Source organism: Brienomyrus brachyistius, chromosome 17, assembly GCF_023856365.1.
Source record: "Brienomyrus brachyistius isolate T26 chromosome 17, BBRACH_0.4, whole genome shotgun sequence".
Classification (NCBI taxonomy): domain Eukaryota; kingdom Metazoa; phylum Chordata; class Actinopteri; order Osteoglossiformes; family Mormyridae; genus Brienomyrus; species Brienomyrus brachyistius.
Window position 1 is genome coordinate 13661740 of NC_064549.1, and position 27221 is coordinate 13688960.

The 27221-nt window shown below is 40.3% G+C and overlaps 1 protein-coding gene and 2 long non-coding RNA genes across 8 annotated transcripts in view; 1 reads left to right on the forward strand and 2 right to left on the reverse strand.

Annotated features, from left to right (window-relative positions):
• LOC125711552 (anti-apoptotic protein NR13-like) overlaps positions 1-18260 on the reverse strand; it is a 65990-nt gene extending 47730 nt beyond the window's left edge. For 4 of the 6 annotated variants that reach the window (XR_007383036.1, XR_007383037.1, XR_007383038.1 and 1 more), the window contains exon 1: positions 17480-18260. Coding sequence is in view for 2 of the 6 variants with exons in the window: in XM_048980550.1 (XP_048836507.1) it covers positions 15760-15867; positions 16503-16616; positions 16797-17209; positions 17480-17582 (738 nt within the window). In the remaining 4 variants the exon portion in view is untranslated. Of the gene's footprint in view, positions 1-15306; positions 15868-16502; positions 16617-16796; positions 17210-17479 lie in introns of all 6 variants that reach the window. The other 2 variants (XM_048980550.1, XM_048980551.1) reach the window with 1 other exon arrangement.
• On the forward strand, positions 5050-6607 carry LOC125711557 (uncharacterized). The gene is made up of 2 exons (XR_007383042.1): positions 5050-5162; positions 5450-6607. It is a non-coding gene; the product is annotated as an uncharacterized LOC125711557 (long non-coding RNA).
• A 4550-nt stretch (positions 18261-22810) lies between the features above and the next one.
• Positions 22811-25642, reverse strand: LOC125711555 (uncharacterized). Its single transcript, XR_007383040.1, has 2 exons — positions 23963-25642; positions 22811-23528 (listed from the first exon to the last, which is right to left on the reverse strand). It is a non-coding gene; the product is annotated as an uncharacterized LOC125711555 (long non-coding RNA).
• Between the last annotated feature and the right edge of the window lie 1579 nt (positions 25643-27221).

Consider the following 27221-nt stretch of genomic DNA (forward strand, 5'->3'; position numbering starts at 1 on the left):
CCCAGTTTGGGAACTCGGGGCTTAAAGAAAATCCTGAGTTTCTCACTGGTAAATACGACTTCGTAGTGGCGTTTGTGTGTTCTCATGTTGTATTTCCGATTTTTTCGACATGACTTGAAGGCAGGGATACATGCATCTAAAGTTGTTTTGTCAACCAAACCTGTTTCGACACACCAATAAACCAGCAACAGCAAACATTAGGTAGTGCCTTGAATTTCTTCCTCTCTCCCTTTCGTGTTCTCATCTAAACATGCAATGCGCAACACTCATTGACTGTATCCAAATTCAGGGGCTGCATCCTTCTAAGGCCTACATTCAAAGACCAAATGCATCACATCTTGACAGCTCCTTCAAATGTGGTCTAGAAATGCGTCCTATTTTGGGTGAGCTGTAAAACATCTGCCCGATGAATTCTTCCCAGCCAAACATATCCCAAGATTCATTGCACAGAGGTACTGTAAAGTGAATCAAGGTTAAGGGCAGGAACAGCTGGTGATGCAAATAGGAAATGTATCTGTAAGCCAGACCTGTCATGACCTACCCCGCCTGATTCTCCTGTCTCCTCCCAGGCCTGCCTCTAACAAGCCACGTCTGGTCCTCGTTTGTCCCTCTCGTTCCTGCCATTCTGACGATCACACCCAGCTGCCTCTTGTCTGTTCTCTCGTTACTCCAGTTTTTTAGTACTTCCCAGTCTAGTGATCTGCAGTTTCGTCATTGAAGTCATGTTGCCACTGTTACTTGTGTCCTAGCCTCCCTCCCCTTTTGATTCGTCATGATCCCATTTGTTTATCTATTCAGTTTCTGTAATAGACTCCCTTTTTTTGCCAATGTCTGCTCCCGTGTCCTCCGTTCCACCTGCACATAACAAGACTGTCCCATTTGAAAATGCTTTCTGTTCGACCTTCAAAGAATGCAGCCTACAAAGGCTACACCTTCGTAGTCCTTTACCAAATACAGTCCCTGAATTTGGACACAGCCATTCAATATTTGGTAACAGAGCAGCATGGATGTCGTTGAGGAGTTGGTCACTAAAAAGAATTTGACATTGGTAATATGCATAGATGATGCAATTACATCACCTTTATCTACAGATTTAATTTGAAAGAAGATTTAATACTGATTTGTTGGTATGTCTTAATACAGAAGTAAATAATGGGGTGTCCTAATTTTTTCACATGACAGTAGATATCCATAATATGAATTTTTACGAGTAACAATTCAGTTCTTACTAGGCAAAATAATGATTCATACTAGTCACAGTTGAATTGAGGGCTCCAGACTGCAACCCAAATGGTTACATATACAACCTTTTATTGGCAGTGTGCCACTTAAAATTTCTTTAGGACGGTTTGTTCCTACACGGGTATTGGGTCAGTGTGCAGGGTTGCCAACTCTCACACATCTGACGTGACACTCACTCTTTCAAACTAACACTCACTCAGGAAGTTGAAAATTAGCTGCACTTACATACATGTAAATGTACTTGCAGTCTAGTCTCCATTTGAAAACTTCCCTCCAGATCTCACTCCAAAATAAATTAAATACAACGGTGGAAAAATTAAGAGACCACCGTCTATTTAAAAAAATCTGTGCTTTAAAATCATGGTTTAATCCCGGATCTGCTGGTAGAAGGCTACAGGGCAGTTTTTTTCCAGGTTCCAGGTTTACTAAGACAGTAGTACATAAGAAAAATGTGAAACAGAAGACACCGGGAATGACCAGAAACCAGCCAGGTAAAGGGCAGAAGTGTCTTTCTGAGGGCAGAGATGACCGCCAACTTATGCAAGTTTCTCATGACCTAATGAGACCCATAAACATGCAGGAGTACATTTCCCAAAAGCTTGCTAACTCCATTAGCATCTAACATAGTTGGAACCATGCAATTGTGATGCAAGTATTACTCAAAACCACAGTTAGACTATCAAAGTAATTACAGTGGTAACTTCCATCTTGTTCGGTTGTGAAATGAAGTGGTACAAATTGAGCATGGTTGTAAAATATGCAGTAAAGTTTAATCGCATGTGTGAACGTGCCAAGTACAAATCGGCCAGGTGGTATGGATCGGGTAGTTGACCGCCGGATGTTGCCATGTAAAGCACTATGCTGTGCATTTCACAACTATATATTTATAAAGTTATGGCATTTATTTAGTGCTATAAAAAGGTATAAGAAAAAAATAAGACCTTTGCAAATGAAATTCAGTACTTTGTAAATGATATTCAATCGTTTTAAGGCCTTAATTCAAGAATATTAAATTCAGTGCTCTTTAAATCCTTTAAATACTTTGAAGACCCCATGGACACCCTGAGGGGAGGGCAGTAATATTCTGAGAAATTAGCTCAGAATTTCCAAGATTAAGACCTCTTACCCTGCCCCGTCCCTAATTGACCCATCTGCAGTACTGCTGCTAGTTTCCAAATTTCAAAAATTTCAATAAGAAACATCCTAGCAAAAAAAAAATTATAGCCAAAAACAACATAATTATATTAATACACAAGTTTCCAACCACTAAAAAACATTATCCAGACAAAGTCGCTTAAATAAAAATATTAATAACATTTCTTAGCATTTAAATATGATCTCTAGGGCAATGGTGCACTTCCTGTTTGTTTATATGAATAACATGACACTCATCATATGCTGATTGCAGCATTCGTATCCCTGAAAGGGTCCAAAAACAGATATTCGTCATAGGCCTGTAGTCTAAAGAAAAGCTAAAATGGTCAAAAACAGAAAAAAAGAATATGTAAATCTGGCTTCTGTAACATCATCAGTTTTCACCAGTGTTGTCAAGTCTCATTAAACAAACAAGCAACCTCACCCCTGAAGATAAGCCCGTAATAAGACTATTGTGCAAAGTAAAATGGAGAAATAAAGTCCAAAAATAAACCTAATATGCATGACCACCTGGAACACAGTCTCTCCTTTGTTTGCCATATTATACTTGTTATTTGTAAATATGACACTCATACAACAGTAGCTGAAATACTGGAGGCATGGTTTTAAGTTTTAATTTATCATTTCCTTTTATTGGTGTGACAGTAAATAGCTCCTTATGGCTTGCCATCAACTAAATATGGTCCTTTGTAGCACAGTTCACCCAAGTTATTGGACATTGAACTCATAAGTATCAATACAGAAATAAGAGAAAGTGAAATCCAAAATCATGTGATACTTATGTGATACACACTGCAGTGAACCCTGGAAAGGTAGTTCAAAAAGGCGCCCCGGCTTCCCACGCGGCAGTCAGTCACTCGCGAGCGGGTCTGGTCAACAGGGAAATTATGTAAGCGACCCGGGCGCGATCTGAGGGAAATGCAGAAGGTTGTAACCCGAAAACCAGGGAACACTGAGACTAAAAGGAGCGACCGGTTCCTGGGTCGCCAGTATACTGTGGAGGTGGGGTCAGGCGGGGTTCACTGATCGGGGTGACAGTGGAAGGACGAATCAAAAGGACATGCAGTACCTTAGTCACTAGTATGTAGGGCTACAACGATTTATCGAGTAACAAGAATAACTCGATTACAAAAAAATCCTCGATGCTTTGTGTAATCCTACTTAGTGATCACTGTGTTTCACTCGGAGGATTATTGCTGTCGCACAGTGTGCTTACGCTGCATTACGTGTAACAGGTTTGATTTGATAGCGCAATGGAGGAAGACAGGGGAAATAGCGAGGGAAATCAGCGAAAAAGACATAAAATGTCTAAAGTTTGGGACCATTTTAAACAAAAGAAAAGCGAAAATGCTGTACGGTGTGTCCATTGTAAATCCAAATCAGCTTACCACAATAGCACAACGTTAATGATTCAACATCTCAACGGAAAGCATCCAGTCGACAAAGCGGAACCAGTACATGGTAAACGCGAGCACTTCACTCACATCTGCGATAGAAACGTATTTATGGGCATATGTGTGAATAAAAAAAGTATAACGAGATTCAGCCCAAGCAGCCCCTATTTTTCCTCAATAAAAACACTAATAACACAACAGCAGTGAAAATGACGCTGTCGTAGTTAACACGGCCTGTCTATAAACTAACAGCAAAGAGACTTCAACATCTCTGTAATGGAACACTCAGGTGGAGTGAAGGAAAACAACAGCAGTGTTTGTAATCGCTACTAAACCTTTACTGGTAAAGAGCTGGCGAGAGTCCTTAACCAAACCAGCTCAGTTCAACAAGCTGAAGGGTGAAGAAAAGCGATGTTTTTAGCTGCTCCCATCCAACGCCGTTTGTCTCCCACAGCAGCAAAGCTACAGTAAAGCTGTACAAGTTAAAATAGAGGCTATTTGAATGCAGATAAGCTTAGTTTGACACAATATTTAAATTTGGCAACTTGCAGCAGGCTTACAGCTGCAGTCACACTTTGTCGCAATGATACCTGCAGCATGCAGGGTTGAGTCTAAATGGGAGCATGGGGTGTACTAGATCTATTTCAAGGCTTTAGTGATATTATTCTGCAGATTTAGATTATTATGAATAATATTACATAATTATAATATAAATACAATATTATAAATATAACACAAAAAATACCCCCCCAACAGCCTTTGACCAGTGAAACTCTGAGACACTGAATTATCCAACCGCCACATACTGTATGCTCCTTTAAAGGCTTACACACACACTCTCACTCACCTTCACTTACACACAAATGAACATGCACACAGCATTCCTACCTCATCCAGGAGATACAATCATGTCAGATCATGTCTTTTTTCTATGCCTCCTATAAATGAACACAGAGAGTAAAGGCCATTTTAATATGCCTTAGTTTAAGATATATGTATACCTTTTTTCAGTAATTTAATTTAACATCATTTTATTTATTTTTGCATTTAAGAAAGTGTTTTCATTTAAAAAGCAAAACAAATATGTATAAATGCACTAAAAGGGTTTAGTTCTTTTATCAGTTGTATGGAGTTCAATCATTAAAAATGTTCCTAACCCTCTATGGCATGGTGTAACCCTCAGGCAACAAACCACTTTTTTGGCCCACACACTGCCCCTTTAAATTTTTTCCAAAAAAACATCACAGTAAAAGTCTGATGACAAGTCTGTAACCACTAAAATTTGAGGTGGGCGTGGGTTTGACCTATCGTCTGGGGGTGGAACAGTCCTTTTTGCAACCATAGCCGGCTTGGACACACTGCTAGCAAAAGGTAAGATACATTTCACTTTTTAACATGTTAAAATGTAAATAATTTTGTATAAATAATATCTGTGATGTGCATGAATATGTGAAGAAGCCTATTTAATTGATTAAAGGCACTTTTTGTCTTTATTTATATACTAAAACGGTAGTCTTTCATTTGTTGCCACAGGGCAACATTGCGCAGTTAGACCACTTTCGTTTTAACAATAACATGCTCATGGATGGAGATGTGTAGGGATGCATAGTTATCACCATAATCAATTTTTTTGATGTACTATCTACTATTATTCACAGGAAATGGATGCAAGGACATTTTATGGGTGTAAGGAACATGATCGAATCCCAATGTCTGAGAAGCTGGCTGTAGATGAGCAGATGGTCCCCTTCAAGGGAAGAAATAGACTCAAGCAATACCTGCCATCAAAACCAAAGAAATGGGGCTACAAGATACTCATCTTAGCTGGCTCTGATGGTGTCCCACACAATTTTGAGATTTATACAGGGAGAGCTGTGCAACCCCCTGAGCTGCCAGATGTAGGAGCAAGTAGTACGTGAGTGGGATGTAGGACGTGGATCTTTTGAACAGAAGACGGCTAAGGTTGGAGAAACCACCTTGCATGTTGTGAAGTGGTATGATAACCGTTCAGTCAGTCTTCTCAGTAATTACATTGGAGCACACCCAGTCACCAAGGTTGATAGGTGGGATGGCAAGCAAAAAAAAATCATTCAAGTCCCCTGTCCTGCTGTGGTGAGAGAGTACAATAAGAATATGGGTGGGGTGGATCTGCTGGACTCTCTCATTGCACTGTACCGCAACAAAATCAGATCGAAGAAGTGGTACCACCGGCTGATGTTCCACCTTATCGACATGACCATCGTGACTGCCTGGCTGCTCTACAAGAGAGACTGCAGCAGTGCTGGGATGAGAAAAGACGAACAGATGAAGCTTTACACGTTTAAGTCATATATTGCAGAAAGCTTGTGCAAAAGTGGCAAGAATCTGGAACGTAAGAGAGGTCGTCCCAGTTCCACAATTGCTGGGGAGTATGAAGAAAAGAGGAGAAGAGGACCCGCTACACCTATTCCAGTCCCTGATGTGAGTCTGGATGCCACAGCCCACTGGATGGTCATGGATGAAAAGAAAGGGAGATGCAAGGTACCCGGATGCAAAGGTAGACCTAAAGCCAAGTGCCAAAAATGTGGCGTGCATCTGTGTTTCACATCCACCAGCAACTGCTTCCTGAGGTTCCATACAGAATAATATAGACTGTGCTTTGTAGGGTTGGAGAAACACTGATTCAGTCTTTACCCCACAGGAACATACATTCAGAAACACAAACATACACTGTAGCTAATCTCCAACACACAGATTGATAAACCATCCACTGATGATTGTTGAAATAAAACTTGTTGAAATTGTTGTTGTCGTTGAAATAAAACTTTTTAAATTAATTTATTGCTTGTTTGCTTCTCATTCAACTTATTATATAATATACAAAACCTTGGCGTTTTAGTACCCTTGAAGCATCTTGTTGCCCTGAGACAACAGACCAAAATCTGGTGGGGGGGGGCTGGGGGGGACACATTTTATGATTAATATTTTATCAAGGACCCCCAAGCTCCCTAAAACTAGAGTAAAATATTTTTTTCCTCCTAAAATAAAAATTCATGCCATAGAGGGCTAAGATGGAAACCCATGAATTATTCATTTTAAGAATAGTTACGATTGCTCTTTAATAAGACAAAAGTATTTCTTATCTGATTATTCGATTAATTGATGGAATAATCGATAGAATACTCGATTAACCAAAATAATCGATAGCTGCAGCCCTACTAGTATGTCAGGCCGACATTAAAAGACTCCAGTGAATCTCCGATCACCGTGAGCGCAGACCAGGGTTTCCACTCTTTTTAAGGAATCATTTTCCAGGACATTTCCAGGAGCTTTTTCTGGAAATTCATGACAGGATCTGGTCATACAGTCATGCACTTTAGTCACTGGCTTAATGCCATTTTCATTTCTCTTTGATTATGCAGGGACTTAGTGTCACCGATATGCTAAATTACATAAAGGCAACACCAATTAATGCATTGACGTATAATGGAGATGTTTCACCTCTTTTTGTTGCACACTGTTTTAAACTGCAAAACTCTTTTAAAGAAATAAATGTCACTTGGATTGTGGAAAACTGTCCAAACACTGGCATATACTGAGCAATTCCATAATGTTCAGTATAGAGCTGTTGATCACGCCATGAAATAGGCTACCATAGTGACCTAATTTCAGTAAAAGTTACTTGCATATTACATTTTATGCCATTGCATGTATCAAATAAATTTATGTGCAATGTTTGTATTAAACAAAACTACATAAAGCCAATTTATTGCCTGTATCAAGTGTATGAAGTGTATGAATTGTTGCACTTTCTCAACAGTGTTCGGATAGATAGTATAGCTTGGGTCCTTATTGAGCTAGTATCGGAAAAATTCATCGCAGCGTCTTGAAGCACTTATGTAAGTTGCTCGGGCTAAGGGCGTCTGCCAAATACTGTAAATGTAAATGAGGCCTATAACACTAATATATGCAACAACTGGTACGCGACAAAACTGAAAGTCAGAGTTAACTTTCAACTGGTAGCTTCGCTGGGAATACAGCAAGTGTAGAATTTGCATAGGTCAATGACAAAGATTATAATGAAGAACTTATCTTTGTGGGAAAAGAAGCTAAATACATCCATTTTAAATCATCATAGCCTTGCCATCAATTCCTGAGTTGAAAACTTGGTTAAACTAGAAAGAATACTATTAACAAAGGATGACAAAACTGTCAGTTGCATCATATGCACTGTGTCTTTTCATAGTCCTGACATGATCCATGACATGTACATTTCAAGTAGTATGTCCCGTCTGGCAAACTGATGTTCCTGGTAGTTTCTTGAAGATCAAGAATGAAGACTGGAAGAAGCCAGGGAGGGTTCTTTTTAGCAGATATCTGATCTATTAAAAACAATAAAGAGGCGGTTATGGGTGGGTTTCCTGAGGCCTTCTTAATGCTGCATCGTTCGTAAGCTCTATGTTAAAAGATAAAACTTATGAGCGACGTAACGTTAAGAAGGCTTTGGGAAACACCCAAGAAAAACAAAGCCTGTAGTTGGGCCTCCTTATAAGTTGTTAACGAAGCGCTGTGTAGTAAAGGATTACATGTAATCTTAATTATGTAACCTGATTACAAAAATGAACTATACTTGTAATTATATTACATTTACTTTTTCAGGATTACTAGTTTTAAAGATTACATTTTTAATTAGACCTAAGCACACATGAATAAACCTATTAAATCAGTGTCCCTGTAGCCTAGGGATGGCACCAGAACTGATGCTTACAATATCTTTTCATACCAAAACTCTGAAAATGCGACGGTACAGCATATAAGTCTGCAGGTGTTCTGGCCATTCCCTACATGCTGAAGAAGGACGTCCGCAAGCACAGGAAAAACTACACGTGTTAATGTCATTTTAGCTTGATATTGATAAGATTGCAGGTAATTAATAATTTAATAAGATGCCAGTTAGAGCTAAATGCATACAATGCAAACACACTTGAAAAATATTTGTAAATGGATTTTATTGATATAAATATCAGCTGTATATGACCGATTTAATGAGCCACAAATAAGATGTAATAGGAGTCTATGAAAAATTGTTGCATTACTAGCACATTTTCCAAACTGCTTATCCACCTAGGTCACGGGGGGTCCGGAGCCTATCCCGGAAGCAATGGGCACGAGGCAGGGAACAACCCAGGATGGGGGGCCAGCCCATCACAGGGCACACTCACACACCATTCACTCACACATGAACTCCTATGGGCAATTTAGTAACTCCAATTAGCTTCAGCATGTTTTTGGACTGTGGGGGGAAACCGGAGTATGACATGGGAAGAACATGCAAACTCCACACAGATGTGACCCAGGCGGAGACTCGAACCTACGTCCCAGAGGTGTGAGGCAACAGTGCTAACCACTGCACCACCATGCCGCCCCACAACTCATACCATTTGTATTAATTAATTAACAATTTCTTACATTGTGTATGTTACTGACTCACATCACTATACGGTATAGGTGTTTAGGGTTGTACCTCAACAGATGTTACACTTTGGGTAAGATGTACAGACATTACATTACATATTCACAATAAAACAGCACATCTTATCCTTAGATAAGCGTGGCCATTAGTTTGCCGCAATGCCAATTAAAATTGAACACCTGGGTGCGACACATTTTGGTTGGCGTGGCTTATCCCAATTGATCTGCTCACCCGAATTGATAATGTACACATTAATTCAGTCTTATAATGTAAAATGGCAGAGCACAAAGAGCTTGCTAACAGACCAGAAAGATCGGATAAGGGCCACAGAGGAATGTGTTAAACAAAGAAAGAAAGAACCTCTGAAAGTTAGGACACACTAAGATACCTGGTTACACTATTTAATTTTCAAGATTCTTCTGGTATAACCATGAGAACATATATGCAGGGGTAGCTATACATATTTATTTATCCAAACTTATATAAGTGTTCAAGTGTGAGGGGGAAAATAGGTGATACTCCGTGAACATGGTTATAAGGGTCGCACACAACACTAAGATTGTTTAAGGACACACACAAACATAACCTATCTGGATATTGAGACTAGCAATGATGAATAAACAAACATACAGGGTATACAAAAGCTGAACTTAAAAGAAACTTTCTTTGGGACGTTGGGTGAGTCCGTGGTATGTAAGGCAGGATATATGGGGAGGGGGTTGTGTGCCAATTCGAAGGACTCCTATCCTTGAGGTCCACTCTGCTGTCCATAGGTCCCTATATCTTTGGGCCATAAAAGTTGGAATGCTGGCCTCCCTTGTAATCTGTGTCTATCTGTGTGTGGGTGCATGTGTGGGGTCACTGACCCCCCTTTTGTGCCCAGGCCAACGAGTACCTTTCATACCAGGCTAGGCCTTGTCTCAGGCAACCTGGAATCTCAGCTCTGTCGTATCTGTGTGTATGATCCTACAGGAGTTTATGTTTAAGTACATGTTGACAGTCCCTCACTGGGCCCTTCCTCTCTCACACACATTCACATGTGGGTTAGACACACCTGTCTTTCTCAGGACTCATTGCATCTTATTGTTAATCGGTGACGGTTCTAGGGTCACGGGACCTTCATCAGACAGCACATACGTGTAGTGTATCCAGCTCAATCTGAAGTTTTCAGATCTTGCAAAATTAAAAGACAACACTCTGTAATATGTTCTTAGAGTTTATTTAGAAATCTATTATATTAATAACAATAATCTTTATAAATAAAATGCAAGCAAAAACAAAATCAGAGAAATACAGCTCAAATAAATAATGAATGAAACTAGCTCAAATACATTAAAATATAAAAGACTAAAAGATTAAAGTTACAAAAATATAGGCTAGTATAAAATTAATATTGTATTTTTTCATGAATGTATTTTTATTAAGTAACGTCTTTAAAAGACTCCTCTAGGATCTTCCCTGGATCCACCTGGAACATGGGCTCCACCCCAATTTCCTGTCTCCCTTTGTCCTGGGAGATGGGGACGTGTACAGTGAACCGAGGAACCTGCTGGACACTTGATGCACCCCTGATCAGGTGTGTCTGGTTGGACCCAGAAGTCTCCCATGTACGGAAGCTCGGGTCCTGGCATGTGTCCAGTGAATTGGGTTCAGACTGCGCCCACTTGTGCAGTTTTTCTTGGACATCGGATACATGAGAGTTTGTCCCCCGGGCCGCTACTCAGCTCCCTCCTAATGAAGCCCCTGATATTCCTGGCAGTTTCCTGAATATCAGAAAGGAAGACTGGAAGAAGCCTGGTAGGGTTCTTTTTAGCAGCTTTCTGACCTATTAAAAACAATAAAGAGGCGGTTATGAAGTCAAACATCTCTGTGTCCTTGGCTTTAACCATTGGAAGTCGGCTACTCACTGCTCGAGTTTGCTGTGTTAGCCAACTAGCTAGTAAACTATACACACAAATCACAAACTTCATAATATGACATGCAAATCCCAAACCAACTCATTAAATCAATCTACACTACCTACATTCTGTTATGCCAAATTTCACTTATAACGACCTGAATTAAAAATTTAGGTAATGCAGTACCTATTTAGATACCCAATTAGAAAAACCTAATTAGGTATCTAAATAGGTACCTAATTAGAATTTCCACACCTGTATAACGTCAGACCTTATATTAGTAGAACATCTCTCATTCGAGTCTCATTAAATCTGTTATTGCAAGTTACTTTTACTTAAAACTTAAAATACACTTCTACTAACACAATTAATTTGATTATAACTATTAACATTTTTTGAAGGTTTTATACTGTACAACTGTATGGATAACAATGTCATAAAATGAAACAAATATACCAAACAGACTATAGGTAATTTCTAACTTACAAGAAGAGGGTCATGGGGGAAGCAACAGTCAAACATATGTACAACTTGTGAACTTGATCAAAAATCTTTCAGGAAAACATTTCTCGGAATAACATAGAAAGGAAATACTCTAACGTACAAGGAGAAAGGCAATCCCTGCAATTGCTAGATTCGTAGCTATGAGGAAAGCTGTCTTCATGGGAGACACTGGATATTCTGGTCTGATTTTTTTCACATACTCGATGAACCCCCTCTACACAAGAGACAGAGAGAGGATAAATACCTTGGGCTGGCAGGTTGAAATATTAAGACAGACATTTCAGGAACAAGATTTTGAAAAAGATGTCGGTGTAATAAATTAATCCTGAATTCCTTTACAGGAAACTACATAAAATAAGCAGTTTTTGATTACAAAATTACATGCACCTACCCAGCCTCCATTTTCAACCATCCATTCTTCTTTTTCTGTCAGTAGGACTTCTGTCAAAATCTCCGCCAGCCGTCTACTGCAGGCAACATCATCTTCGCCAGTAGACATCTTGACGGCCAGTATTCCCGTGAAGGTAAAGAGGCTGACAATTTGGCCCCAGCTCATCGCTTCCCTTCCAACCACCTCCATCATCACACTCCTGAGTTGGGTCCAGGTGTTAAAGCCACTGCTGTCCAAGAAAAACTGCACAAGAGGGCGCAGTCTGAACCCATAAATTTTTTCAACATCCTTCCCCAGGTATCGCATGGCTTTCGCCGCTTCGCTGGGAGGTGCCTTCTTGATTCCAAGGCAGAAATCCATATAATCATTTGCCACCATCAGAGTTTCCTCCTGTAAGGTAGTGGCCATGTTCACTGAAAAGAGAGAACAAGAAACACTGCTATGCTTTGGATACTCAGCGACTGGATAATTAACGGCTCTCAGAATACAACAATAAAACCATATTTTTGGTGAAAGTAAGCAAACTTTCACGTTAAATTTCTTCATGACGCAAAGGAGATGCAATTTTGAGAGGGACACAGGTATAAAAATATATAAGAACAATATACATTACATTAATATGCCGACTCCATGACACCATCCATGCTATCACATATACATAGAGACCATAACAATTCAAGTACCTTCCCCCTGCTCTGGCGTTCTCCTGAACCGCCGGTAGAGATACGCTGTCCCTGCGGCAGCAGCCACCACGCCAGTTGCACACGCAAACTTGAAGACTCCCATGCTCTTACTCAAGACGAAATGAGCATGAGCTCCCGCCCCGCACTATATATAAGCGTCTCCGTTACCATGGTGATTGTGACGTAAATTCTGCGTTCTAAAACCACGTGAACAAAAAAGGCAATTTACGTCACACCGTCCCGCCCACTGGAAGCAAAGATCGTTATCTGACATGTTGGTGCATTTCGCGCATGGTCAGGACACACCGTGGGTATTAGCGATGGGCGAATAGCTCAGGACATTTCATCTAAAAGATTCGTTGTGAGTCATTCACCAACTCCTTCAGTGGCAATTCTTGTTTGCCTAAAATTGCTCTGAAACACCTGTTTTCCGATATGTCAACGAAAAAATAGCCTAATTTGCTCACTTGGCTGGCGTGAGATTTAAATTCCAGTTAAGTCTCCACACGCATTACACGTAGGTAACATTTTTTGTAAGGTTTGCAAACTACCCCCACGTTTTGATGTAGCTAATTTTAGGTTTATAATGGAACGATAAATATTTGTAATTTGTATTGGAATCTGTATGATTTCTTGCGTGAGCTTGATTCTGAAAGCGTCATCGGATACATGAGAGTTTGCAATCCTGAATAAGTCGTCAGAAGTATATATATATTGAATTATACTCGGTCTCTTAACATTGTACCTTAGATTCTCACGTCTGTTAAAAACACAAACCTAGCAGCTTATCATAGTCAGCTAACGAGTCCAAACGCTAACAGTGGTCAAATCGTTTTTAAAGGTGAAAAATTGTATCTCTAAAATCCAAATATGAAACAAAATTTGAGTCACCTACATTATGACTGCTTTGCGAAATGTCTTACCAAATGTCCCGTCTAATTATAGAACTTTTTAGGTTTAAAAAAATAAAAGTCTCACTTGCCGAATACAGATGAGTTATCGATCCTCACGAGAGAAAAAGGTGTAGCTTCGAGCCTCTCTCGCTCCCGCCTAAACAATGCTACGTTAAGCAATATTAAATTTAAGTACTGTACCACCAGTTTCTTTTGAATATATATGTATATATTCGTAACGTTTGTTTTATACTTGTGTAATACGAACGAGTTTCTCTTGAAATTCTTTCCCGACTGTCGACGGCAGATACAACGTTTTTAGAACGAGACAATGTGTCTAAATAAGCCAGCATTGGATTGCAAGCAAAACATCGTAAAATACAATCTAAAAATTAAAAATAATTCTTATTACTCGTCACTTACATAAGCACTTTAAAAATCCCACAGTTAATTTGTTCATTACTCGTATATAAATACTATAGACACAAACAACCTAGGCCATATGATTTTGGCAGACTTTTAAGCGCACTCGATTAGCAAAAATGGCATACAAAAACTTACTGTTTCATTTCATTTCCAAAGTTTCAACGGTTTCACCTTTTGTTTTTGTAGATTTGCCGATATTTAGAGTTCTCTGTGAAGCCTGAAACGCCGACACTCTCGATCGGCAGCCAGACTCTATACGCGAATACATTTAATATACAGTTTTATAGAAGCAGCAGTTTTTTGCGGTGCTGAATTAACAATTTTGTTGTGCTGTTACACTGAATTTTGAAAGGGAGTTTTAAGGGAGAGAGAGAATAATGTGATCTCTATGGGAGTTCGTTTGTTTTTCTTAATTTGATATACTATAAATAAATCAGTTCATTAGTGGAAAATGATCAGCGTTTTTCATTATATCATAACTCAGAGAGCTAAGGACAAGAAAACTGCAGCTGGCCTGACCCAGGACAAGACAGACCCTACTTGGTACATTAACAAAATAAATGAGGTTTCACTACTGCCATAGTTTTAACTGTTAATTAAACTCACAACTCTTATGTCACAGATCATTGCGTTTATATTTCATTTTTAGAACAAAGGGTATGCCTGTGTCATAAAGGATTATTTTGCCTTCTCCTTTAAAGGCTATCCCCAGTTTTTTGATAAAGTAAGTGTATAATGAAGATATGTTCAAGTTGGGGTGCTGTGTGTCCAACTGATAGGCCAATCTATATTTTATATGCACATAAAACTTCACTTCTCTCCGATCAAGTCTCTTAGGTTTATTCAGTCTGCCTGATGTGGTTCAGACATAACTAGGTTCTAACAGGAGGGTGAAGCCCAAAACACACCTACTGTATAAAGGTTTCCCTCATTAAAAATATACTGAGGACCCTATTTTACCGATACATGGTCACAACAGATGCACATGGCCTGATGCACATGCCAGGCGCATGGTCCAAAAGGGTTGTACTAAGTCTTGTAATTAGTCATGGGTGTGTTTGGGGTGTAACATGCCATTAACCAATCAAAGTGTGATCTCCCATTTCATTTAAGAGCCAGGTGTGTTTTTACCTTGGCCAATTGCTATTATAATGGTGGATTTGCCAGGCTCAGTTATATGAAAATGAAAGTACACCCACTTTCAACTGTAAGGTTTCACATATCAGAACATAAGAAATCATGTGGTCTTAAAATTCGGTGAATATAACCTCAGATGAACAACAACACATAACATATTACACCGTGTCATGATTTATTGAACAAAAACTAAGCCAAACTGCAGAAGCCATGTGTGAAAAATTAAGTACACCCTAACTGCTATTTTGCCAGGCACTGCAAATCAAATGCACTTGATTAATTGATCATCAGCAAGCGTCATGTGAATGATAATTTATATTTATTAGTAATGCTTTTTCTTTTAAATACATTTTTCCTCATAACAAAACTATGAACAATGTAGCCCAATTTGGCTGGGGAAAGTCCATTTCTCAGGAGTCATATTTTTCAAAAGTGTTAATAAAGAAAAAACATCTGAGAATCTAATGAATGGCATATTCTTTTATAGAAACATTCACAGAAATGAACCATCAAGGTAGTTTTAGACTTTTTTGGATAATACAAGTTTTATTCAGTGTAACAATCCAGGACAGATAATGCACGTTTCAAGTCAAATATCCCGTCTGGCAAATTGATGTTCCTGGCAGTTTCTTGAAGATCATGAATGAAGACTGGAAGAAGTCTGGCAGGGTTTTTTTTAGCAGATATTTGACCTGTTACAAACAATGAAGAGGCTGATATGAAGTCAAACATCTCTGTGTCCTTTGCTTTAACCATTGGAAGGTGGCTACTCACTGCTCGAGTTTGCTGTGTTAGCCAACTAGCTAGTAAACTATACACACAAATCAAATCTTTAAATCAATCTACACTACCTACACTCTGTTAGGCCAAATTTCACTTACAACGACGTGAATTAACAATTTAGGCAATGCAGTACCTATTTAGATACCCAATGAGGAAAACCTAATTTGGTATCTAAATAGATACCTAATTAGAAAGTGCCATCTTGATTAACAAAATTTCCACACCTGTTTAACGTGAGACGTTACACAGTATTAGTAGAACATCTCTCATTCGAGTCTCATTAAATCTGTTATTGCAAGTTACTTTTACTTAAAACTTAAAATACACTTCTACTAACACAATTAATTTGATTATAACTATGAACATTTTTTTGAAGGTTTTATACTGTACAACTGTACGGATAACAATGTCATGAAGTGAAACAAATATATCAAACTATAGGTAATTTCTAACTTCCAAGAAGAGGGTCATGGGGGAAACAACAGTGAAATCTTTCAGGAAAACATTTCTCGAAATAACATAGAAAGGAAATACTGTAACGTACAAGGAGAAAGGCAATCCCTGCAATTGCTAGATTCGTAGCTATGAGGAAAGCTGTCTTCATGGGAGACACTGGATATTCTGGTCTGATTTTTTTAACATACTCGATGAACCCCCTCTACACAAGAGACAGAGAGAGGATAAATACCTTGGGCTGGCAGGTTGAAATATTAAGACAGAACATTTCAGCAACAAAAGTTTAAAAAAGATGTCTTGGTGTAATAAATTAACCCTGAATTCCTTTACAGGAAACTACATAAAATAAGCAGTTTTTGATTACAAAATTACATGCACCTACCCAGCCTCCATTCTGAACCATCCATTCTTCTTTTTCTGTCATTAGTACTTCCGTCAAAATCTCCGCCAGCCGTCTACTGCAGGCAACATCTTCTTCGCCAGTAGACAACTGGACGGCCAGTATTCCCGTGAAGGCAAAGAGGCTGACAATTTGGCCCCAGCTCATCCTTTCCCTTCCAACCACCTCCATCATCACACTCCTGAGATTGGACCAGGTGTTAAAGCCACTGCTGTGTAAGAAAAACTGCACAAGAGGGCGCAGTCTGAACCCATATATTTTCTCAACATCCTTCCCCAGGTATCGCATGGCTTTCGCCGCTTCGCTGGGAGGTGCCTTCTTGATTCCAATGCAGAAATCCATATAGTCATTTGCCACCATAAGAGTTTCCTCCTGTAATGTAGTGGCCATGTTCACTGAAAAGAGAGAACAAGAAACACTGCTATGCTTTGAATACTCAGCTACTGGATAATTAACGGCTGTCAGAATACAACAATAAAACCATATTTTTGGTGAAAGTAAGCAAACTTTCACGTTAAATTTCTTCATGACGCAAAGGAGATGCAATTTTGAGAGGGACACAGGTATACAAATATATAACAACAATATACATTACATTAATATGCCGACTCCATGACACCATCTATGCTATTACATATACATAGAGACCATAACAATTCAAGTACCTTCCCCCTGCTCTGGCGTTCTCCTGAACCGCCGGTAGAGATACGCTGTCCCTGCGGCAGCAGCCACCACGCCAGTTGCACACGCAAACCTGAAGACTCCCATGCTCTTACTCAAGACGAAATGAGCATGATCTCCCGCCCCGCACTATATATAAGCGTCTCTGTTACCATGGTGATTGTGACGTAAATTCTGCGTTCTTTAACCACGTGAACAAAAAAGGCAATTTACGTCACACCGTCCCGCCCACTGGAAGCAAAGATCGTTATCTGACATGTTGGTGCACTTCGCGCATGGTCAAGACACACCGTGGGTATTAGCGATGGGCGAATAGTTCCGGATATTTCATCTAAAAGATTCATTGTGAGGGCGACATGGTGGTGCAGTGGTTAGCACTGTCGCCTCACACCTCTGGGACCTGGGTTCGAATCTCTGCCTGGGTCACATGTGTGGAGTTTGCATGTTCTCCCCATGTCGTCGTGGGGTTTCCTCTGGGTACTCAGGTTTCCCCCCACAGTCCAAAAACATGCTGAGGCTAATTGGACTTGCTAAAGTTGCCCATAGATGTGCATGTGAGTGAATGGTGTGTGAGTGTGTCTTGCGATGGGTTGGCCCCCCTTCCTGGGTTGTTCCCTGCCTCGTGCCCATTGCTTCTGGGATAGGCTCCGGACCCCCCCGCGACCGAGTAGGATAAGCGATTTGGAAAATGGATGGATGACTTGATGGATTATAGAGTAAGTATTGGAATAATATTTTTCTGTATTTCAAATATATCTGTCTGTGACTGGTTTTGTTATAAACACTAACACATTGACCGATACCTGAGCTTCTTTATTCACAATGATATGTGTGCAAATGCTGCTTCAGCCACGGCCACTTGGAGGTCATTTTTAATTCCATTAGGACCACAGGAAGGAGTTGATATCTAAGTGTACAATCTTCTTGAGAGAAAACAAACATCACATGAGATTCATTTTAAATTTGTTTGAAAAAAAAAAAAAGAACACGACTAAGCTATCTCCTGTAATGTCCTGGTAGATGGAACAACAACCCAAGTGTGGTTCACTTTCAGAGTGCTTTCTGGCACCTTATGGTCTGTTGTGACATTGCTGCAGGAAACACAGGCAACGTCCAAGCACAGGGTGGCACTGTGTCTCTGTCAGCTGAACATGTCATCTATGGTCCCATCTGAGGACTGACATTGCATCCGTTCTTTTTGAAAAAGTTGCTGGTGTGGTGTTGGACCACAGCTATTTACCAGCTAGCTTTGGGTGCCTAACCAAAAATGCTCTGGTTTATATTGTAGGTTTTTTTGTCAGGCTGGTCATTAGGCAGCTTTCATGTGATTTCATGTGACGTAACAGTTTGGTTTCTGAGGCTGCACCAGCGTCTTGCGATAGCTACCACCTGCCGACCTTCAGAAACAACAGAGGCCTAATGATTCCAAGCTTAGGTAGAGTTACGGTGATCCGCTCAGCAGAGCACTGCATCCGACAGGCATCAAGCATTTCATCTGGAGCACATCAGTGCACTATCTTTCCTGAACCATGCTGTCATAGCAGACATAGGTTTTGAAGATAACAGTCGTGGAAAAAAATAAGAGAACTCTCTATATTTTTAAAGAAATCTACGTTTTTAAATCCTGGGTTAATCCTGGTTCTGCAGGCAGAAGGCTACACTGAGTGGTAGGCTGCATCCAGGCTCAAAATTTTTAAGACCGCAGTACACAAGAATAAGGTGAAGCAGGAGACACTGGGAATGATCAGAAACCAGCCAGAGGGCAGAAGCGACTCTATAATGCCAAGGATGACGTTAACTTGTCCGAACGTTTTTCATGAATCGCGGTATGACATCAAGTGACCTTCCAAAGGAATGGGAAACATTAAGTGCAGGTGTGAAGTGCACTGCTAGGACAGTTCATATCAGGCTCATAGAAGCAGGACTGAGGTCCCATACAGGAAGGAAGAAGCCCTTCATTAATGAGAAACCAGACTGCAGTTTGCAGAAAAGATGTATGTTATTCACAGAAGGACACCCATAAATTGAGAAATGAATGAAACAAGAAATTGTGCTGTGGTCTCTTAATTTTTTCCGCAGCTGTATCATTGTGACCATATCGTTGAGGATGGCATTGATAAGCATCACTTTAGTCTCACATCACTGATCGTGAGCAGCTTTCATAAGTTGAGGCAACCCCATGTGGCAAAAATTCACACTCTGTAACTGCAGAGTAGCAACTTGAGAAACTGTGTAGTATTGTTAAGTCGTTATTAGAGAAAATACATATCTTAAATACTTGAATGCTTGTAGTTTTTATTTATCCTCACTTGTACAAAAAAGGGTGGATCAGCGGCTCGGAGGCTAGGGATCTGTCCGAGTAATTCGAAGGTTGCTGGTTCAAATCCTGTGAATGCCACCAGTGATCGTACTCTGTTGGACCCTTGAGGGATGCCCTTATCCTACGATTGCTCTGTCCTGGGTATGTTGTTAATCTACATGCAACTTTTTAAGGAGGTCCTCCAACTTACAGGGAAATTTGGGGGTTGGTGGCAGGGTTCACACTCCAGCCATCGGAGAAAAAACTCACACTGATCCATTTGGACCATATAGTTTAGTACATAAAACACTGTATACATTTAAAATGAATAACATTTATTTTAAAAAATCATAAATAAAATTACACCCCTTAGCCATTTTACATACAGTAAGAAAATAAAATATCCCATCCATCAATCCTCCAAATCACTTCTCCTACTGGGTCGCGTGGGGTCCAGAGCCTATCCCGCAAGCAATAGGCACGAGGCAGGGAACAATCCAGGATGGGGGGGGGGGGCAGCCCATCGCAGGGCACACTCACACCTACAGGCAATTTAGCAACTCCAATTAGCCTCAGCATGTTTTTGGATTGTGGGGGGAAACCGGAGTACCCGGAGAAAACCCCACAATGACATGGGGAGAAAATGCAAACTCCACACACAAGCAACACAGGTGGAGACTCGAACGCAGGTCCCAGAGGTGTGAGGCACCAGTACTAACCACTACACCATCATGTTACCCCAGAATATCAGAATATGCATATGGTAAGTTCATTTGGAATAGAAGTGTTATTTATTTCAACTGAATTCGTTCTTTCGAAATTTATTTTGAGGCGAAAATAAATTAACTGAATTCATGTAGCTGAATTATAAAGATACACTTTAAAAGCTGTATGTTTTTTTGAATATTTAAGCAATGAAATTACAATTGAAATGTTTTCAGTTGGAACGGGTTAGCACTGTTTCCTCACACCTCTGGGACCCAGGTTCAAATATCCGCCTGTGTCACATGGGTGCGGAGTTTGCATGTTCTCCCCATGTCGTCGTGGGGTTTCCTCCAGGTACTCCGGTTTCCCCTCCACAGTCCAAAAACAGGCTGAGGCTAATTGGACTTGCTAAATTGCCCGTAGGAGTGCATGTGTTAGTGAATGGTGTGTAAGTGTGCCCTGCGATGGGCAGGCCGCCCATCCTGGGTTGTTCCCTGCCTCGTGCCCATTGCTTCCGGGTTAAGGCAGAAACATACTGGCTGTTAACTACGTACGTATGTACGTACGTACAACCGCGATCCGTATCCTGCGTTCTTTGCGTCGGTTTTTGTGCACGTACTCAAAATTAACGTTACGTATACGGAGATGTAATACCTGCATAATTTATAGGGGGCAGTGTTGCAAGATCTGCACTCAACAGTCAAGATGTCCACGTTTGAGGACCAGCTGATTGAGCAAGTCCGCAATTATCCTAATTTATATGACGTGAGAGAATCTTTTCACAGTGACAAAATAGCATGTAATAATAGTTGGCAAGAGATTTCAAACATCCTGAATATTAATTCGGAAATTTGTAAAAACAAGTGGCGACAACTGCGAGACCGGTATGTTCGAGAGCGGAAAAAAAGTTTACCGCAAAACAAAGCGGTGATCCTGCTAACCCGGTATTTTTCCTCGTCAATGTCTCTCATTGGCAAAACCAGAGAAAAGTATTTCCCATTTTGCTGACGAGATCTATTAATTGGTCGAATGTACCATCTCTGAGATTTGCGTTTTCTTCTTTGGTGCCCTCTCAGTATAATGAAAATGAATATTTCTTCAAGTGAAGACATGTTTGTTCGTAATAACAGATGATGATTTTAAGATACAGGTATTCATTCATTTGTTTGGTTTGCGGCCTCGACACTGACCCCTGGTGGAAAGGAGTACACACTACAGATTAAGACACACAGTACGAACGCAAGTACAGTATATCAGCAAAACGTTAATAACGCAACAAGGTACGGATACGCATACGTAGCTCACAGCAAGTGTATTTCTGCCTTTAGGCTCCGGACCCCGTTCGGGTCTTTAACTGCCGTTTTAAAACATTTGAACATTTTAATTTGAACAGCATGCAAAATACTTTATTTCTGTGATATGCGGTATACTGGGATTTCACATATTGGGCTGGTTTCAGCTTCCGTTGGGCGGATTTTAAGCGGACCTTGGGCTGGAGATTTTTACTGGACCTGACGACTGCCCGAGGTGGCGACGCTCTCCCCGATTGACATATAACGGCGCAAAAACTTCACCACTCGCCGTGTGGACGGCGCCTGAGGCAGAACCACCTTTGGGTGCAATTAAACAGAAGGAAACAGGGGATGATGACGAAGGTAGTGCAGGTACCGGGCACTAAGTACATGACTGTAGGATGATATTAGCATGATGGCCCAGTGCTGTTCATTGCAATCTCTTTCTTATTGTTTTTACCAATATTTCCTCGGAGCATTGCAATAAGCATTTCACTGCAGGTTGTACTATGTATGATGATACATGTGGACAAATAAAAATTTGAATTTGATTTGAAATTAACCTGACCCAACACGGGTTTTGTCATTACCCAGACTCATTTTGTTCTTTGGTGATTACAGTGGGAACTGTGAGTTCAATTTAATGAGAGATGAGAGGTTATAGGGACTTGCAACTTTCATCAGTGTTTCTGAAACTCTGCATACAGCCCAATAATATATTAATATATTGTCATTAATATTATATTATTTTTTTATTAGGATTAGATTAAAAAGCCCTGAAATTACTAAAAGCATAACGTGTAACTATTTGAAATTGGAAGCAACTCCAGAAAAAGAAAACCTTGTCACTTGTGATAAACAGAGTTGGCAGCACTATTAAATACCTGAGTAGGGAGAGCAGCTATGTTTGATGCTTAGTATCTGAGCATGCATACATACATTACATACAGGAAGCATGCATACATACATTACATACAGGAAGCATGCATACTGTACATACATTAGATGCAGGAGGTCCATTTGCAAGAAACACAGTTTTATTGGTGTTGGAAATCTGAAAAATATTCCGAAAAATACACCATACATCATATATGACACGGGTCGGCACCGACCTGTCTAACATAAGAGATAGGAAAAGGCAACACAGGACGAAGGTTAAACCAAAAAGATAAAAAATGTCACAGTGCAAATTAGTGCAACAATGAGTACACCTTGTAGGCATCCCCAGAAGCAACCTAAAATTCTACGCCTCAGAGCATTAACTGCATGACATATGAAGCGCAGAATCCCAAAACTACATCGCCGATTGGTGGTAGGTGGCTCGTGTCCTGGTGGCCCCTTTCCACCTCCGCCATTCCCTGGGGCCTCTGTAAATGGCCTGTATTGATATGGGGCACTCATTGGTCTCACCAGTTCACTGTCCGACTTCGTGCATTTTGGAACTGGTCTTCTATTCAGTTGCCTCATTGGTCTCGGCTTCTGTATCTCTGGGATTTTTCCCAAGTCACTCTCAGACTTGCTTTTTCCTCTGTCCAGTCTGTTTCTCAGTTGCTGTACATTTTTGTCCCCATTCGCATTATTCGTCTTAATTGTATTTTTTTGTCTTTGTCCAAATATTTGAGAGAGCCCGATCTTGCCCAGCTTCTTGCATACACTGAGAAGAGAATCTTTCTTCTGTAGTGATTCCTTGGGTCCTGGCTCCTCTCTGCAGCTGGAAGCCATGCCTTCTGTAGGAGCCTAAATGCAGTTCATATGAGTTTGAGTAACAGTAAACAAATATTGGTACAAGTTCATTTCACAAATATGATTTTAAAATGTTAAGATTTATTTGATGTACATTGTAATGTTTAAAAACGGAACTTTTAATGTAATTCTGATGGACACTATTGGGATGCTTTTATTATGATAAGGGGTGCTGGGAGGGGGTGTAGGAGTGAGAGATGAGATTGGAGCGAAATAGTTTTTTGACCGCCTGTTGAGATAGCTCTTGAATGTTCTATATATTTTGGGGATAAACTCTTTTATGTTTGTAATATTGTTTCAAAGACTCTAAGTAAACAGTTAAAAATTTACGAAGCTGTTTCTTGGACTATTTATCAAGTGGATTAGGACGAGAGAATCTTCAGAGTGTCAAGCTAAGCTTCAATAGGAACATAAGAACCTTCACTTACTTTTGCTCTTTTTTTTCCAGGCTTGCCAAAATTCCTTTTAAATCTTCCTTTTTTGTCTTTCGCCTCTTCCTCCATTGTTGCAGAGCTGATGCAATTGAAAAAGCTGAGCTTCATTTTTAGCAGTGTCTCCTTTGAAATTGTCGTTCAGACTGGAGTGTGAAATGGACATGTGATGTCACAATAGAATGGAACACAGTGTTCCGTATGACATCAAAATGGAACAGAATGGCAGATGACATCACTGACTGCTCATTGGATTAGCTGGTCAGTTTCTGCCTATTGAATTCCGTAAACTGAAAAATGCTGTGTTTACTTTACATATTTCATTAATGTGCAACCGATGTGAATTAAGTGAATGGCAATGGCAAGTAAAGCCAATTATTTTCTTTTTTCTCAGTGACCTGCACACCTGCCTTTGGGTCATGCTACATAAAAGTAGTAGACCCGCAGGAATTGTACTATTTTAGTGGGGTTAGGTCATAATCCTAAATCAAGAATCCAATACAGAAATAAAGAGGTCGGATAAAAAACAATGCGCTTGATGAAAATCCTATCTGAATTTTAGAATTCTAAAGTACCACGTGATATGTTATTGAGCGCCACTGAATCCCAACAGGGAAAATAAAAATCTTTTTGTATTATTGGTAAATTCTATAGGATCTTAGTGGAAAAATGAATAAGGGCATAATGGCTTATCGACTGATATTGCTAATAATGGCTAATAATTAACCGGGCGACAGCTATCATACCTTTGAATTTCACCCTTACCTATGCAGCAAAAGTTCACTTCTTATATTAAATACGTTTAAAGATGTTTTTCCAAAAGTGTTTTTTAATAAGTTATTTTTGAGAAATCAGTTATTACAACCGACGTTCTATTACACTTTTAATGTATTTTTTATATTGATAGCAATATGTTCACCCTTAACGCTGCAGCAAACGTCCGCATCAATAAAATATGTTTTCAAATGTTTTTTAAGTATGGGTTTATGAATTATTATTAAGAAATCACATGCATTCAATATCTTGAAAATACAAAACAGATTATTATTAAACAGATTATTAACTGCAGCGGTGCGGACCGCGGCTTCTCGTCTTTGACGGCCGGTGAACAACTACTCGGTTGCCAAGGTTTTGGCGGGCAGGCAGGAGCGGCTTCAGGACGCGCTGTGCGGGTCCGGTGTGTCCTGGATGGTACGGAGGGCCCGTACTTTTCCCCAGAGTCTCCTGCTCATCTGCCCGTGGCTCTGGTGCGAGGTTCCGGGCAGTATCGAGCCCGCTGCTCTCTTCTCGCACAACACCAGCAGACGAACTTCTATTCCCTCGGGGGGTGCCGCCGCCTCAACGTCCGCCAAGCTGGAGACTGACTCTTTATACTGAACTGGTTATTGAAAGAAAACCTGGATATGTACTTTCTACGTGTATAGTGATTAAGGATAAATGTCCTTGTAACGAAATAAGTTACATTGTTGTATTACACTAAAAAAGGTATTTGCTCTTTTGCTGTTGGGCCGAAAACAACCAGGGGCGTTTGACGTCAGAGGCAAGAATACATTTGCGGGTAAATATTTGGTGGTTGCGGGTTTTTGGGCCGCTTTCCTAATGTAATTATTATGAATGCAAGTGGCTTGTAATTCTGAGTAATACGTAATCGCTAGCCACCGCCTGTCAGAGGCTGCCAAACTCTCACGCACCATGCCACCCCCCCCCACACTGAAATGTTGTCTTGTTTTTAAAATTAAATAAGTTGTTATATTTTACAGTATTACATAAACACAAATTTCGAAAATATTTCATAATTATTCTAGCATTTTTTATATTTCATGGTAGTGGTAACAGCTTGGGGGCGGCATGGTGGTGCAGTGGTTAGCACTGTTGCCTCGCACCTCTGGGACCCGGGTTTGAGTCTCTGCCTGGGTCATATGTGTGTGTAGTTTGCATGTTCTCCCCATGTCGTCGTCCCCCCACAGTCCAAAAACATGCTGAGGTTAATTGGACTTGCTAAATTGCCCGTAGGTGTGCATGTGTGAGTGAATGGTGTGTGAGTGTGCCCTGCGATGGGCTGGCCCCCCATCCTGGGTTGTTCCCTGCCTCGTACCTGTTGCTTCCGGGATGGGCTCCAGACCCCCCGCGACCCAGTAGGATAAGCGGTTTGGAAAATGGATGTACCCCAGCTTTTTTGGCACTTTCGGTACTGGTACTCGACCGGAAGGCAATGGAAAAGCGAAAGTGCCATACCGAATGTACCGTACTTTGTGCGGTGTAAAAGTGCCCAAAGACTACTCCTTCAGGAGAGCAATCTAACCATAGAGCATGAGGGTGAACAACAAACATTTTTTTCAGAATGCAGTACTCCTTAACTGCGACTGGTTCCATATCTATTCCTCTCTTCAGGTCCTTGGTCTGGACAGTTCATCTGAAAATTACCTCTGCCAAATTTTCAAAAAGCAAAAAATAATAATAATTAAAATGAAATCACTTGTATTGTCATTTGTCACCAGTACACAGGTACTATACATGTGAGTGAAATGCTTGTCTGCAAAGCCTCTTTAAGCAGCCATAGTATGACACAAATTAACAGATGTCCTGCGGGGAGGGAAGCATCTACATTACATTTCTACACCACATTTCTGCCACAATACTAGTGTGACTGCTTGAATATAAACCACATTGATGAAGGACAATACAATCTAACCTCAAACAGTCAGCATTTGAATTTTTTTGGTTTGCAAACCTCCATTTCTTCCACCAGACCTGGCTTCACACCCTGACAGTGGGAACACATTTGACATTCTATCATGAGAGATACAAATGGCTGTACATATAGATGAAATATTCAAATCCTAGATGACTTACCAACAGAGGTGGAAAGTATAAGTCCAAACCAAGGTTTAGTTTCAACCACCCAGTTGAGTATAGAGTCAGTCACAGACCACACAAGTGGTTGGTTGAAACAAAACCCTGGTACTTTCTGGACCTGATCTTTATGCCTCTACATACTAGTGTCCTTGGTTTAGACCAAAGCTGCTCAATGTCTGTGCAGCTGTGGACTGTGGGTACAGGAAGAATGTTTAGCTGATAGCAGTGCATAGTGTGATAAAGGCAGAGGTGCACATTTCAGGTCCAGAAAGTAAAAATCCAGACTAGCATTTTGTTTCAACCAACCAGTTGAGTACTCTGTGACCGTAACTCTTTATACTCAACTGGTTATTTATTGTACTTATGGTTATTTATTGAATATTTCAAACTGAAATCAAAG